This window comes from Garra rufa, chromosome 2 (genome assembly GCF_049309525.1).
Source record: "Garra rufa chromosome 2, GarRuf1.0, whole genome shotgun sequence".
NCBI classification, from domain to species: domain Eukaryota; kingdom Metazoa; phylum Chordata; class Actinopteri; order Cypriniformes; family Cyprinidae; genus Garra; species Garra rufa.
The window spans coordinates 36,789,515-36,802,600 of NC_133362.1; the positions used below are offsets into that span (position 1 = coordinate 36,789,515).

Sequence of the window (13,086 nt, forward strand, 5' to 3'; positions counted from 1 at the left end):
AATTTTATAAATTGAACATTTTCTCTCTTTTTTTCTTCTATATTTGAATTAGCAAATCTAAATCAGATCTAAATCTGTCAGTTATGTTGTTCTAAATTACATTTTAGCATTTGGCATTTAGAAACAGTATGATTATGATAATTGTATTAATTTTAGTCATTTTGGAAGGCATCACAATTTAGATAACTGCACAGTGCTGTCAGAATGAGAGTCTAAATAGCTGATTAAAACATCACAATAATCCACAAGCAATCCACACTCCAGTCCATCAATTAATGGGACAGTTCACCCAAAAATGAAAATTCTGTCATTAATTACTCACCCTTAAGTCATTTCAACCCCATAAGACACAACACTAATTAAGATATTTTAATGAAATCCAAAAGCTTTCTGACCCTGCACTGACAGCAACACAACTACCATGTTCAAGGGCCAGAAAGGTAGTAAGGACATCGTTAAAAAATAGTCCAAGTGGCATCAGTGGTTTAACCTTAAATTTATGAACACACAAAAATACTTTTGTGCGATTTTATTCAACAATTTCTTTACTTCCAGTCTCCGCCGCACATTCTCTGCTTCTGGTGAAGCCCATCTGGGTCCTGCATTAGGACCCCTGCACACATGCCTCATGATACTCTCGTAAACATTTGTCGAAGACTGACACAGAAGGAAAGAAATTGTTAAATGAAGTTGTTATTTTTGTTTTCTTTGAGCACAAAAAGTATTCTCGTAGCTTCATAAAATTAAAGTTGAACCACTGATATCACATGGACTATTTTAACAATGTCCTTACTACCTTTCTAGGTCTTGAACGTGTCCGTTGCTTTCTATTCAGGGTGAGAAAGCTCTCAGATTTCATCAAAAAATATCTTAATTTGTAATGTATCCTGAAGATGAACGAAGGTCTTGCAGGTTTGGAACAATATGAGTAATTAATGACAGAATTTTCATTTTTGGCTGAATTATACCTTCTCAGTGACCTGTTATGCCCCTTTTTACAAGATGTTATATAAGTCTCAGGTGTCCCCAGAATGTGTCTGTGAAGTTTCAGCTCAAAATACCCCACAGATCATTTATTATATCATTTTGAAAATGCCTATTTTGAGTGGAAGCAGAAACATGTGCAATTGTGCATGTCTCTTTAAATACAAATGAGCTGCTGCTCCTTTCCTGTTCCAGAACATGTCTGTGCCTTTACAGCTCGTACATCAGATACTCTGCTAAAAAACATCTGTTTGGTTTTGTTTTTCATGTCTATTGCGCTGAAATCATGTGTTTTAAATCAAATTAGTTTGAACTTCTGATATAGGGTTTTCTGAACGCACACATCTGAAGCACGCGCACAGAAAGCAGCTGTCATATGGCATGTGAGTACTGAACTAAGTTCTCTTTCATGTCTTATTGTGCTTAAACTGTCAAACACACAAGTTTATGTTAAAAACATAAGTTAGTTATGTCTGTGAACAGCTGGGAAAGAAATTGCATGTTTCTGTTAGATCTGTGTGGCAGCAGCGTAATATAGTAAATAAATCTCTTGTCTCCTCTGAGATTGGAACTCTAAATAGTGTTCAGTGCTCATCTGTGAACCCAGCGACCTTAAACTTTTGCCATAGCAGTAGAACTTGTACACCATTGTCGATTGCCAAAACACAATGGTGGCGGCGCCATGGGTGGAAATGTGCAGATTAGGGGGCGGTAATATTATAATAAGAGCCCCTTTCTATGTCACAGGGAGAGCAAAATCCGAGAACTTGTTTTTTCACATGCTTTTTCACAAGGCTTACCAAAACAAAGTTACATTGTCGTTCATTTTCTGGGTTGGTAGCAATGGGGATCGTTTATAGCACTTAACACAAAAAAAGTATGTTTTAAATCATGTTTTTTGTCATGCTTTAAAGAAGTACATGTATTTTGATGTATTATTCAATATTACATTTAAAGTTAATATATTTTAAAGGATGCTCATTTTTCACAAGTTCATATTATTCTTTAGGGTCTTAATGAAAAGTCTATAATATACTTTGGTTAAAAATTCTCAATAGTAGTGTAAAGAAACACCCTTTTACCCTTTAGCTCTGCAAAATATCAACTCATTTTATTGCATGGTCCCTTTAAATGCAAATGAGCTCTGCTCGCCCCACCCCTCTCTGCCTGGGATGATGAGACATGATGTTTACTTTGGCCGCATTTAGCTGCCAACAAGCACATTATTAAGAAAGGCTATTTGCAAAGATGCATAAAAAAAACCCTTATACTCACTTCTGCTGTGGGTGAAGCTGCATCACGAATGATTCACATGAACATAGATGCATATGTAGATCGGGATCGGCGCTTTCCTTTAAAAAACGAATGTAACGTTATCCTCTGCGTCTTCAGCGGATCAGATGTCAGGAGTAAATGATGACTGCTATGTTCATTCTTACATCCAACAACAGAACACCTCAATCGCTCAATCAGAGACATTCTTGTCTTCCCCTGCACCTGAGTCACACAATGGCGATCGGAGTCAGACTGTTTCAGCTCGGTGAGGGCGGGTCTAAAGTAAGGCGCTCATGTCAGTCAACTATCGTGGGAGCAGCCTCTGTCGTGTGTCGTCACACCGACAAGAAGCTGAGAATGACCTGATTTTAAAAAGGGGATATTACTTTTAAAGATTAAAAAAATACCACTGGGTGGATTTTTATCATTGTAGGGTGTTTGTGTACACAAACTGCCAACACACATTAATGTTCAAACAACATGTAAAAGTGAGTTTTGCATCCGATGACGCATTTTGATGTATTATTCAATATTACATTTAGAGTTAATATATTTTTAAATGCACAAATGTTCTCTGCATTAAAGAAATATGCACAAAACTGAACAAATACTATGCCGGTGTTGCCTCATTGGAGCACAAGTATGTGTTCCTGTAAATCATCAATCACTGGCACACATCCCACTATATATTTCACAGCGTCATTGGTCTGTTTCTGGCCTGTGGTATCGGTAGGTGCAGAGGGTGGGCCTGTATGACATATTTTATGACTCCATTGTGTTAGAGTTGCTGGAATGTGTGCAGCTACACCAGCCCTCCTGAACCTCTGAGGGTACAAAATGAGTTCATATTTCTTGAGTGTTCAAAAAGCCACTCAACTCTCATAAAATGTTCTATAGACTTTCCAAAACGCATCAGTCAACTCATTTTGCTGTACTTCTGTCAATAATTAAATTGAATGTGCTTTCAAACTATTAAAGGGTTAGTTAACCCAAAAATTAAAAATCTGTCATTAATTACTCACCCCCATGTTGTTCCAAACCTTCGCATTTTTGATGAAATCTGAGAGCTTTCTGATGTCACATGAACTATTTTGTCAATGTTCTTGGTACCTTTTTGAGCCTTGAACGTGGTAGTACCCTTGCTGTCTCTGGAGATCAGAAAGCTCTTATTTTATCAAAAATATCTTCATTTATGTACCAAAGACAATCAAAGGTCTTATTGGTTTGAAACAACATGAGGGTGACTAATTAATGACAGAATTTTCATTTTTGGGTCAACTAACCCTTTAAGAATTTGGTGTTCTGAAAACATGTGGCAATAGTAATATGGCCTAGCTCATGCATTACTTTTGTCTACCAGAGGGAGGCACTAATATCCAATGTGCTCTGCATTGCCATGCTGATAAGCAGCTTGACTCTCAAGTCTTTAGATTCCATAAAAGATTTTATGAGTTTGGTGCACACTTATAAAGTCTAAGACTCTATAAGTCCCACATATGCTATAAATTAACATTTATTGTTTACTGTACATGTGTGGTTTACTGTCGCATTTAAACCATTTATTTAAAGCTGTTCGGTTTGTGCAGCAACTTTTTGAACTCTGTGTTAAGTGAGAGAAACCTGAGATACTTCATGCTGAGAGTAACGCTTATATTTGCTGTCATTCTGTCAACTCCCAATGACCTCGTGACTTGGATTCATGTTTTCACACCTGATCCTTTAGTCACTGCTTATCCTACTAAATATTAACTCTCATACATTGAAAGGTGTTTTTACATTATGCTGTAAGTCGGTTTCCATTTTTATCATTTGTGAATTGTATCTTGACATGAATATGAAAAAATATTACCTTTTCAGAATCTGCAGAGCTCCTATAGGGAACATGGTGATAAAAACAAACTGACATGGATGGAAAAATTCAGTGTTTTTAAGTTATCTTGCAAAAGTATTACATTCCCTCAAGAAACTGTGTTCATTAGCAAAACATGATAAAAACTATATAAACTATGCAAGAGAGTGCAAATATTTTGCAAGACAACGCAGTTTCTCAGGGTTTATCAGAGAAAGGAACTCAAAAGTTTTTCAAGAGAATGTAAAAACTTTGAAATATAATTTTGCCTCCTGTCTTTTTTTCCCCATCATCCTCCTTTTAGGGTCTCTGGAAAAAAGGCTACAAATGGCTGTAAGGTCTATTTTTAAGAGCTATTAGAGGGGCAGTTGGATGCAAAATTTTGCAAATAAATGTGCTTTAGCAGTGTGTGGACACAACCACCCTACAATGATAAAAACCCATTCACTTCTTTTTTAATCCCCAAAAAACCTAAACCATGTCAATTATCAACCTTTTTTGACAATCTCTGCCAACGACTGCTGACGGACTGTCCCATATTAGCATATTTCAGCCCTCAGCCAGTTGTATGCTGTCCGCCATTTTCTCTACACTCGAGCGGCCCGTTTCCGCCATTGAATAAAAATAAAAACGGTAATTGCTACTTTTTATCTCACAATTATAAGATTTTCACGCAATTATGACTTTTTTTTCTCAGAATTGACATATAGACTCACAATTCTCAGAAATAAACTTGCAATTCTAAGAAGTCGCAATTGCAAGTCATAAAGTCACAATTCTTACTTTTTTCTCAGAATTGTGTGATATAAACTCACAATAAAGTCAGAATTGCAAGATAAAAACTAAAGTGAGGGGGAAAAGACTGATATGTTCTCAGAAAAGTTTCTATTTCACAATTCTGAGAAAAAAAAGTTTTGAATTGCGAGATGTAAATTCACAATTGCAAGAAAAAAATATCAGAATTGTGAGATAAAAATTTGCAATTACATTTTTTCTATATTCTTGGCGGAAACGGGCTTCCAACAGTGTCTTGTAAGCAATGCAGGTGTTTTGTAGTTGTGAACATGTGAAAGTGAACATAAGTCTTCATTTTCTCCCACATCAGAGATACTGAGGACACAGGGGATTAGTTTTGTTATTAATGGTTATGTGCCACAGAATACACCTAAATTCGTTTATGTCTGCGCAAATCAATTTATTCCAGACTGCTTTCTGAACAGTGTTAATTTTGACAAGCATTTTTTATTTAGACTTAGTCTTTATCTTGAGACGAAAATGCTTAATAGACTTTTTTAGTCATTTGAGTCTTTCATAGTTTTAGTCTAGTTTTAGTCGATGAAAAGTCATTGAATTTTTGTCAACTTTTAGTCGTTACTTTTAGTCAAACTGCAGTTACCAACATTTATTTTGGTAGCTATTTTATATGTAGTCTTCAAATAAAAATAGTCATTAATTCTTCTTTAGACCAAATGAATTAAGCTTATGAGAAATCAAGTATTGAATTTGGGAAAACTGGAATAAATTATGACAATTTTCATTTTTTGGTATACAAATTACTAATTTTTCAGATACAGTATACTGTATAGGTTTACTTAACATGTATACATTTAACATCTTTTGTTGGTTAACATTAATGACACAGATAGGTGTTTGATTAGGAATGCTGTCCCTTTAAGATGGAAGGCATGCATGTAACACTGATACTTTCAGTGAACTGTTTATATTCACTTAAAGAGATAGTTGACCCAAAAATTCAAATTTGATGTTTATCTGCTTACCCCCAGGGCATCCAAGATGTTGGTGACTTTGTTTCTTCAGTAGAACACAAACAAAGATTTTTAACTCAAACCGTTGCAGTCTGTCAGTCATATAATGGCAGTCAATGGGACACACAGCTTTGAGAGTCAAAAAAAACATACACAGACAAAACCAAATTAAGCCCTGTGGTTCGTGACGATACATTGAGGTCTTAAGACACCAAACAATCGGTCTGTGCAAGAAAATGAACAATATTTATTTCATTTTTTACCTCTGATCCATCGCAATGTCCAACTGTCCTGAGCATGTTAAAAAAAAATAGAGGGGACCCCCCATAAAACTTAATTCAATTTGAGCACTGGCTAAAACGCTGGTTCAATACGTGAACCCTGGCACATTTTTATTATGTTAATATAGGTGCATATTGCTATTTTTGTTATTATGTTGCCTCAGGTACGTATTGCGGGTTCAGAGTTCAAATATCTGGGGACTGTTGTTAAAAGTTAATGCTCTATCGTGTTGGAAATATGTCCTTCACCAAACCCAACCATAAATGTACCCGATAGTGTTAACAAATGCAAAACTGATATAAAAACACATTTGTTGATGGCATTTGAATCTTCCTTGTGTATAGATTTCAACTCTTTTGTTGAACCATAGTTACACTGGATTCGAACCAGAGCTCTTTACCTCTCAAGTACATCTCTGTACTGCGTGAGCTACCGAACAAACCTACCATCTATCAAAACCCATAGATATAAAGCTAGATATGTCATGCTAACATTCAAAAGCACCAGTTTTCAAATCTCCCAGCATATAAATCATACTTTGTGTGAAAAGGAATAAAAGGTATCAGAGTTTTACTGCCTCTAGTGTTCATTTCTTTTGGAAACTGCAGTGATATGTACTTATTGGTACGTATTTCGCGTCTTGCAGAAAAGTGCCCACAGGTACATTTTTGTCATGAGACCATGTAGGATGAAAGACACATTTAAACCATCTGTTATGTAGAAATATCATATTTATTAAAAATACATTTGAATAACAATGCAATATGCATATTGTATTATTCCGTCCATTTGGTACACTACAACACAAGATAAGTACAAAATCTCTTTGTCTTGTCTTCTGTCCCTAACAGACAAAAAAAAATCTGCCATACTTCAGCTCTCATTCATTTTTACACACAGTTTAACACCATTACTCAGTACAGTGACTATGAAATGATAAGTCAAGTGTACATCCAAATCCATTACTATATGCTGGAAGCCGTGTTTTAATACACTTTCCTGGCCAGAATGATATAATGTTACAGAAGTTTAATTAGAAAATTGATGTTCCATCTGCAAAACAGACCTGATCTAGCCATCAGTATTTAAGTACCTCACTCACCCAGCTGTCAACAAAGGCAGTTAAACACTTCAAATCAAATGGTGCTCACTTGTCTGAGCTTCACATATCCAACTGTTTCACTGTGAATTAACTGTAGTGTTTTTATTAGCCTGAATTATACACCTGATTAATTTAAAGGGGTCAATTCATAACTTTTTTATTTACGTTTTCTCCCTGAGGTACATCTTTATGAGCATTTTATTCAGTATTTTATTCTGTTGAATCAAGACAGCATTTTTTCTTTGGAATGATATTTGGCAGGTATATAGGAAGACCTTTTTCATTCATACATGGTAAAAAAAAAATTCACCAGTTTCAACTTAAAAAGTTGAAAAGTTCAGCAGCTGCCTTAAAATTTTAAGTTAAATCAACTTAAAACTACAATTAATTTCAACTCACGACAATACAATTAGTTAAGTTAAAGTTGATTTAACTTATGAGTTTAAATTATTTGTACTTTTAAGTTGATTTAACTTAAAATCAACTGAAGTTTTTAAGGTGAAACTGGTGAAAACTTTTTACAGTGTATTTAAAGATATTATTTCAGGTTCTCACTTTGGGCATTGCTTAACTTTTAGGGAAGCGAAAGGTTACAACACATTATATAACATCAGACAGGCGAACAGCATACAGAACTGCCATAAGTCATTTACATGTTATCATAAGCCTGTCATCACAGCGATATATGTCTGTAGATAGAGGAATTCTGACGTGGGAGCGCCTCTTATCCACTCTCATCTGTACATATGATCCGTGTATCATGGATACATACATGCATATTTGTTATGTCTGTATATACACACTTACACATGGCACTTCTTATAAGAGTGGTACAAATGATTTATATAAAGTTAAAGCATGCATGTTCAACATTTGTTATCATTTGGATGCATTTCAAGTTTTTTACAATTAGGACAGTGTTTGGTAAATTGTCCCAGCGGAAATTACATTAGACTATACATAAGGATTTACTGTAACTCCCTTTGTCTGATCACATTCTGTAAATCATATTTCCACGTTTATACAGTCTTTAATAGTACCTCATTAGCTGACAAATCTAATGAGTGCTTTATCTGAATTTAATGGCATTCACAGAAATGTCATGTCACACAAACAAGCTCCATCAACAGGTCAACTTAACACTTTCATCAACATATAAACATCTCTCCTAGTATTATATACACACGATACTAACTTTTTTCTCTCATTACTCAAATCCCGTTCATCGTTTTCTTGTGCATTTCTCTCCCATCTCGTTCTTCAGTCTGGAAAAACCATCTGCGAATTGCAAAACCCATCACTTTGTCCTTTGCTCTTGGGAAAAGCTGCCCCATCGCAGGCCATCTGCTCAATGTCTGATGAGAAAACAAAAGCTGAGAGTTAACACGCTGCTCATTCACTGTGTGCATGATATCAGTTGAACTGAAACAACACTGCTGAGAGATAGAGCCGTACTGTCCAAACAGTGCTAAAACAACAACTGACCTGGAACACAAACCCTGGACATCATTGGGGACCGAGTTTTGAACGCTTTGTTGTTTCTGTTTTATATTGTTTCTGTTCTGACCTCCTCCATGGGAGTCTGTGACAGCCCATATGTAACATTTGGAATTTGGCTCACCGATTAAGCTATCTGAATAGCATTATATGTGACAATGGACCACGAAACCAAGCTGACTAAATAAGCTTTCCACTGATGTATGGTTTGTTAGGATAGGACAATATTTGGTCGAGATACAACTATTTGAAAATCTGGAATCTGAGGGTGCAAAAAAATCTAAATATTGAAAAAAAATCGCCTTTAAAGTTGTCCAAATGAAGTTCTTAGCAATGCATATTACTAATAAAAAATTAAGTTTTGATATATTTACGGTAGGAAATTTACAAAATATCTTTTTGGAACATGATCTTTACTTTATATTCTAATGATTCTTGGCATTAAAGAATAATATAGACCCATACATTTTGCTACAAATATACCTGTGCTACTTAAAGGAGTAGGTCACTTTCAGAACAAAAAAGTACTGACCCCCTTGTCATCCAAGACGTTAATGTCTTTCTTTCTTCAGTGGTAAGGAAATTGTATTTTTTGAGGAAAACAGTTCAGGATTTCTCTCCATATAATGGACTTTTATGGTGCCCCCGAGTTTGAACTTCCAAAATGCAGTTTCAAAGGGCTCTAAACGATCACAGTCGAGGAAAGAAGGGTCTTAGCAAAACAATCGGGTATTGTACAATTTTATAAATTACAATTTATATACTGTACTTTTTAACCTCAAATGCTCATTTTGTCTAGCTCTGTGTGTACTCTGTGAAGAGATTAAAAAGTATATAAATTGTAAATGTTTTTACAAAATAACCGATCGTTTCGCTAGATAAGACCCTTTTTCCTGGGCTGGGATCATTTAGAGCCCTTTGAAGCTGCATTTAATCTACATTTTGGAAGTTCAAACTCATGGGCACCATAGAAGTCCATTATATGGAGAGAAATCCTGAAATGTTTTCCTCAAAAAACAAAATTTCTTTACGACTGAAGAAAGAAAGACATCTTGGATGACAAGGGGGTGAGTACATTATCTGTACATTTTTGTTCTGAAAGTGAACTACTCCTTTAAAACTTTAAGGTTATGTGGTCCAGGGTCATATATGAGCAACTTAAGGGGTTCCAACTTGAACCAACTTGGATCTTTAGGTTCTTCGGGTAACTTTTAAAGGGAACCTCAGGTACTAAGACTTGTATGGCTTAATATAACATAAGTGATGTCTCTTACTGAAATATGTAGTAGAAAACTCATGAAAGATTTGCATTTTTTAAAATCAACTTTGTTTTACACATATTTTAGACTATTATTTCAATGGTTGCACTCATTAAGCTACTGGCGCTACCTGTTGCTATTTTTACTGCAACACAACTTGGATAATACTGATACGATGCCACATTGTGCTGCTTTTGTTTGTAATTTTTTAGTCGAAGGACAACAAGAGAAGCAATGTAAGTCTTCAGTGCTTTTTCGAGCGATAAGAAGAGAAAAAAAATGGGTAGATGCCTGTGGATGAAAAAAAACCTGCGTCTTTGTTCTCTCCACTTTAACCCTGATGCCTTTGAGACTTTTAAGTGACCATAGCGACTAAAAAAGCATACAAGTGGAAATGCTAGATGCCATCCTGCCGATACTTGTCATGATGCCGCAGCCACTGAAGGAGTTTCCCAGCATGGATTTCACTCAAATATCGGGGCGTTTAGACTCCTTGTGGGGAAAAATCAATTGTACGGCATTTGGTTTCAGCCTACGCTTATGTCCATCATCAGCTGTAAGCTCTTTCAGTTGCTGTGGTCATCGTATCAGTATTTTATTTTTTTAAGTTGTGTTGCGGTAGAAATAGCAATTTAATGCAATGATCTCACTGAGGGTCTTTGCTCTAAATTTGCTGCCAGTATTTATGCATCTGACATAAAGTGACTTCAGGATAAATTAGTCAGAAGTTCAATTATTAACAGTTCTGGCTAAGTTAATGCATCACTAACCACACTAGCCACTAATTACATCTTAATCAATGTAATTAGATTACTGTAATAATTACGCTATGTATTACATTGCTTATTACTGATAACTTACTAAATCCCATATAAATCAGTTGAACAACACAAGGATAGACATCAAACGATTCGTTTAATTCTTTCAAATATATCATATAAAATTGAACTGACTGAAGTATTTAAGATTAAAAATATACATTTTAACATTAGATGTTAAATTTTGATGTTAAATCCACTATTGTTTTATAAAGAATTTTATATTGTATCTATACAATCTATACAATATTCAATGCAATTACATCAAATGTAACTCTACAGAAAATGTAAGAGCAGTCCCTTGCTTTTTTAATGAAAAGTACTTGAATTACAGTAATTAATTACTGATTATTAACACTGAAGCCTATAGGGCCAGATTTACTAACAGACATTAAAATGTCTTAAAGCAGGTGCTAATTTGCACTGCTCTTGGTAGATTGTCTGTGGTTTTTAATGTATGCATTGTCAGTAAATCACATGCAGAATTTCCCTTTTTGGAATCTCTAATGCTTATTTGCCCTGTTTAATAAATCTGGCTCTTACTGTTAGTTTTTGACCTTAATTTCCATAGTTCTTTCACTAGGTAGTGGCAGAAGATGTATTTTTCAGCCTACCTGACTAATACTACTGTGGCCACAGATAGTCCAGTTTCTGATGGCCCAGAGCGATCATGGAGTTTCTGTTTGTCCTGGGCCGCTCTGCTGACATCACATCCGGCCTGTGAGGAAGACAGACACCATTTTAGCAATCTTAGTAGTAGAGAACAAATTTGTAGTGTAACTGAGGTGTGGATTTCAAGCATGCTTACCATATCATGCTAAACATTGGAACACTACATATTAAACATATTATATAATCTTTTCTAGATAGCACCCATGAGAATGTTAATGCACCATTAACTTCATCTGAACTAATGGAAGACAGTCTGACCTGATTTTTTAAATCGCACTGCACTTATTATCATTGAAGCAAATACGGTCTCTTAAAGTCAGCATATTGTATGAATCATCAGTCCGTATGGATATATTCCTCAGAAAATATCTGCTCTCGGGAGGAGAGCGCGTTCAGCATAGCTCCCATATCTCATCTAATGAGTGAAATACATGGGGAATTCGCTTACTCCCACCAGCATACCTCCGACCTGACACTGCAGCCCTGAAACTATTCATCTGAGTCTGTGCCAACCTGTGGGTGGGATCACAGCTCACTTGTGGAATAGGTTAAGGTTCAAGTTGTTGTTTTTTATTGAGAGAAAAGACATTTTTCAAGGGTCTGTCCCTAAAATGCTCTTTCCTATGTCACTGATGAAGTAACTGTTATTAGTTCAGAAAGAAACAGGTGATGTTGGAATTCATTCAGCAAACCTGGAACTAGTCTCTAGCCTTTTCAACCAATTAGAATAAAGAACTGATCAGCGTCACAGTATCAGCTGATTTATTAACATAGATCTAACATCAAGCATTAGTGATGTCCACAAAACCTGTGATACTGGGATTTCTGTATCATATCGTGACAGAACGATTCCAACAATAACTAGTTTTTTAACTATTTTTAAAAATCGGTAACACTTTACAATAAGTTTCATTAGTTAACTACATTAGTTAACATGAACTAAGAATGAATACTTCTATAGCATTTATTAATCTTAGTTTATGTTACTTTCAGCATATATTAAAGCATTATTAAAATCACAAATTGTGTTTGTTAACATTAGTGAAGGCACTGTGAACTAACACAAAACAAAAAATCAACAACTGTATTGTAACTAACATTAACCAAGATTAATAAATTCTGTAATAAATGTATCATTCATTGGTTGCTCATGTTAGTTAAAGGAGAAGTTCACTTCCAGAACAAAACATTTTACAGATAATTTACTCACAATCATGTTTCTTGAGGAAAACATTTCAGGATTTCTCTCCATATAATGGACTTCAATGGTGCCCCGAAGTTTTAACTTACAAAATACAGTTTAAATGCAGCTTCAAAGGGCTCTAAACGATCCCAGACGTGGAAGAAGGGTCTTATTTAGCAAAGCGATCGGTCATTTTCTGAACAAACTGACAATTTATATACTTTTTAACCTCAAACGCTTGTCTTGTCTATGTCTGCGTGAACTCTTGTTTTTTTCTGGTTTAATACAGTTAGGTTACAGTATGTCGAAAAACTCCCATCTCCAACTTCAAAAAGGTCCTACATAAATGCAGAAGTACCAACCCACTGTTTACAAAGTGAACCTGTAAAGAAGATCAAA

General features: G+C 35.3%; 1 protein-coding gene across 1 annotated transcript in view; it reads right to left on the reverse strand.

Moving 5' to 3' along the window:
- Window positions 1–6,869: 6,869 nt before the first annotated feature.
- Window positions 6,870–13,086, reverse strand: part of LOC141326425 (uncharacterized) — a 51,680-nt gene continuing 45,463 nt past the window's right edge. The window contains exons 7-8 of the mRNA XM_073835173.1: window positions 11,447–11,550; window positions 6,870–8,613 (exon numbers count right to left, since the gene is read on the reverse strand). Coding sequence (XP_073691274.1) covers window positions 11,457–11,550 — 94 coding nt within the window. The 3' untranslated portion in view covers window positions 6,870–8,613; window positions 11,447–11,456. The remainder of the gene's footprint in view (window positions 8,614–11,446; window positions 11,551–13,086) is intronic.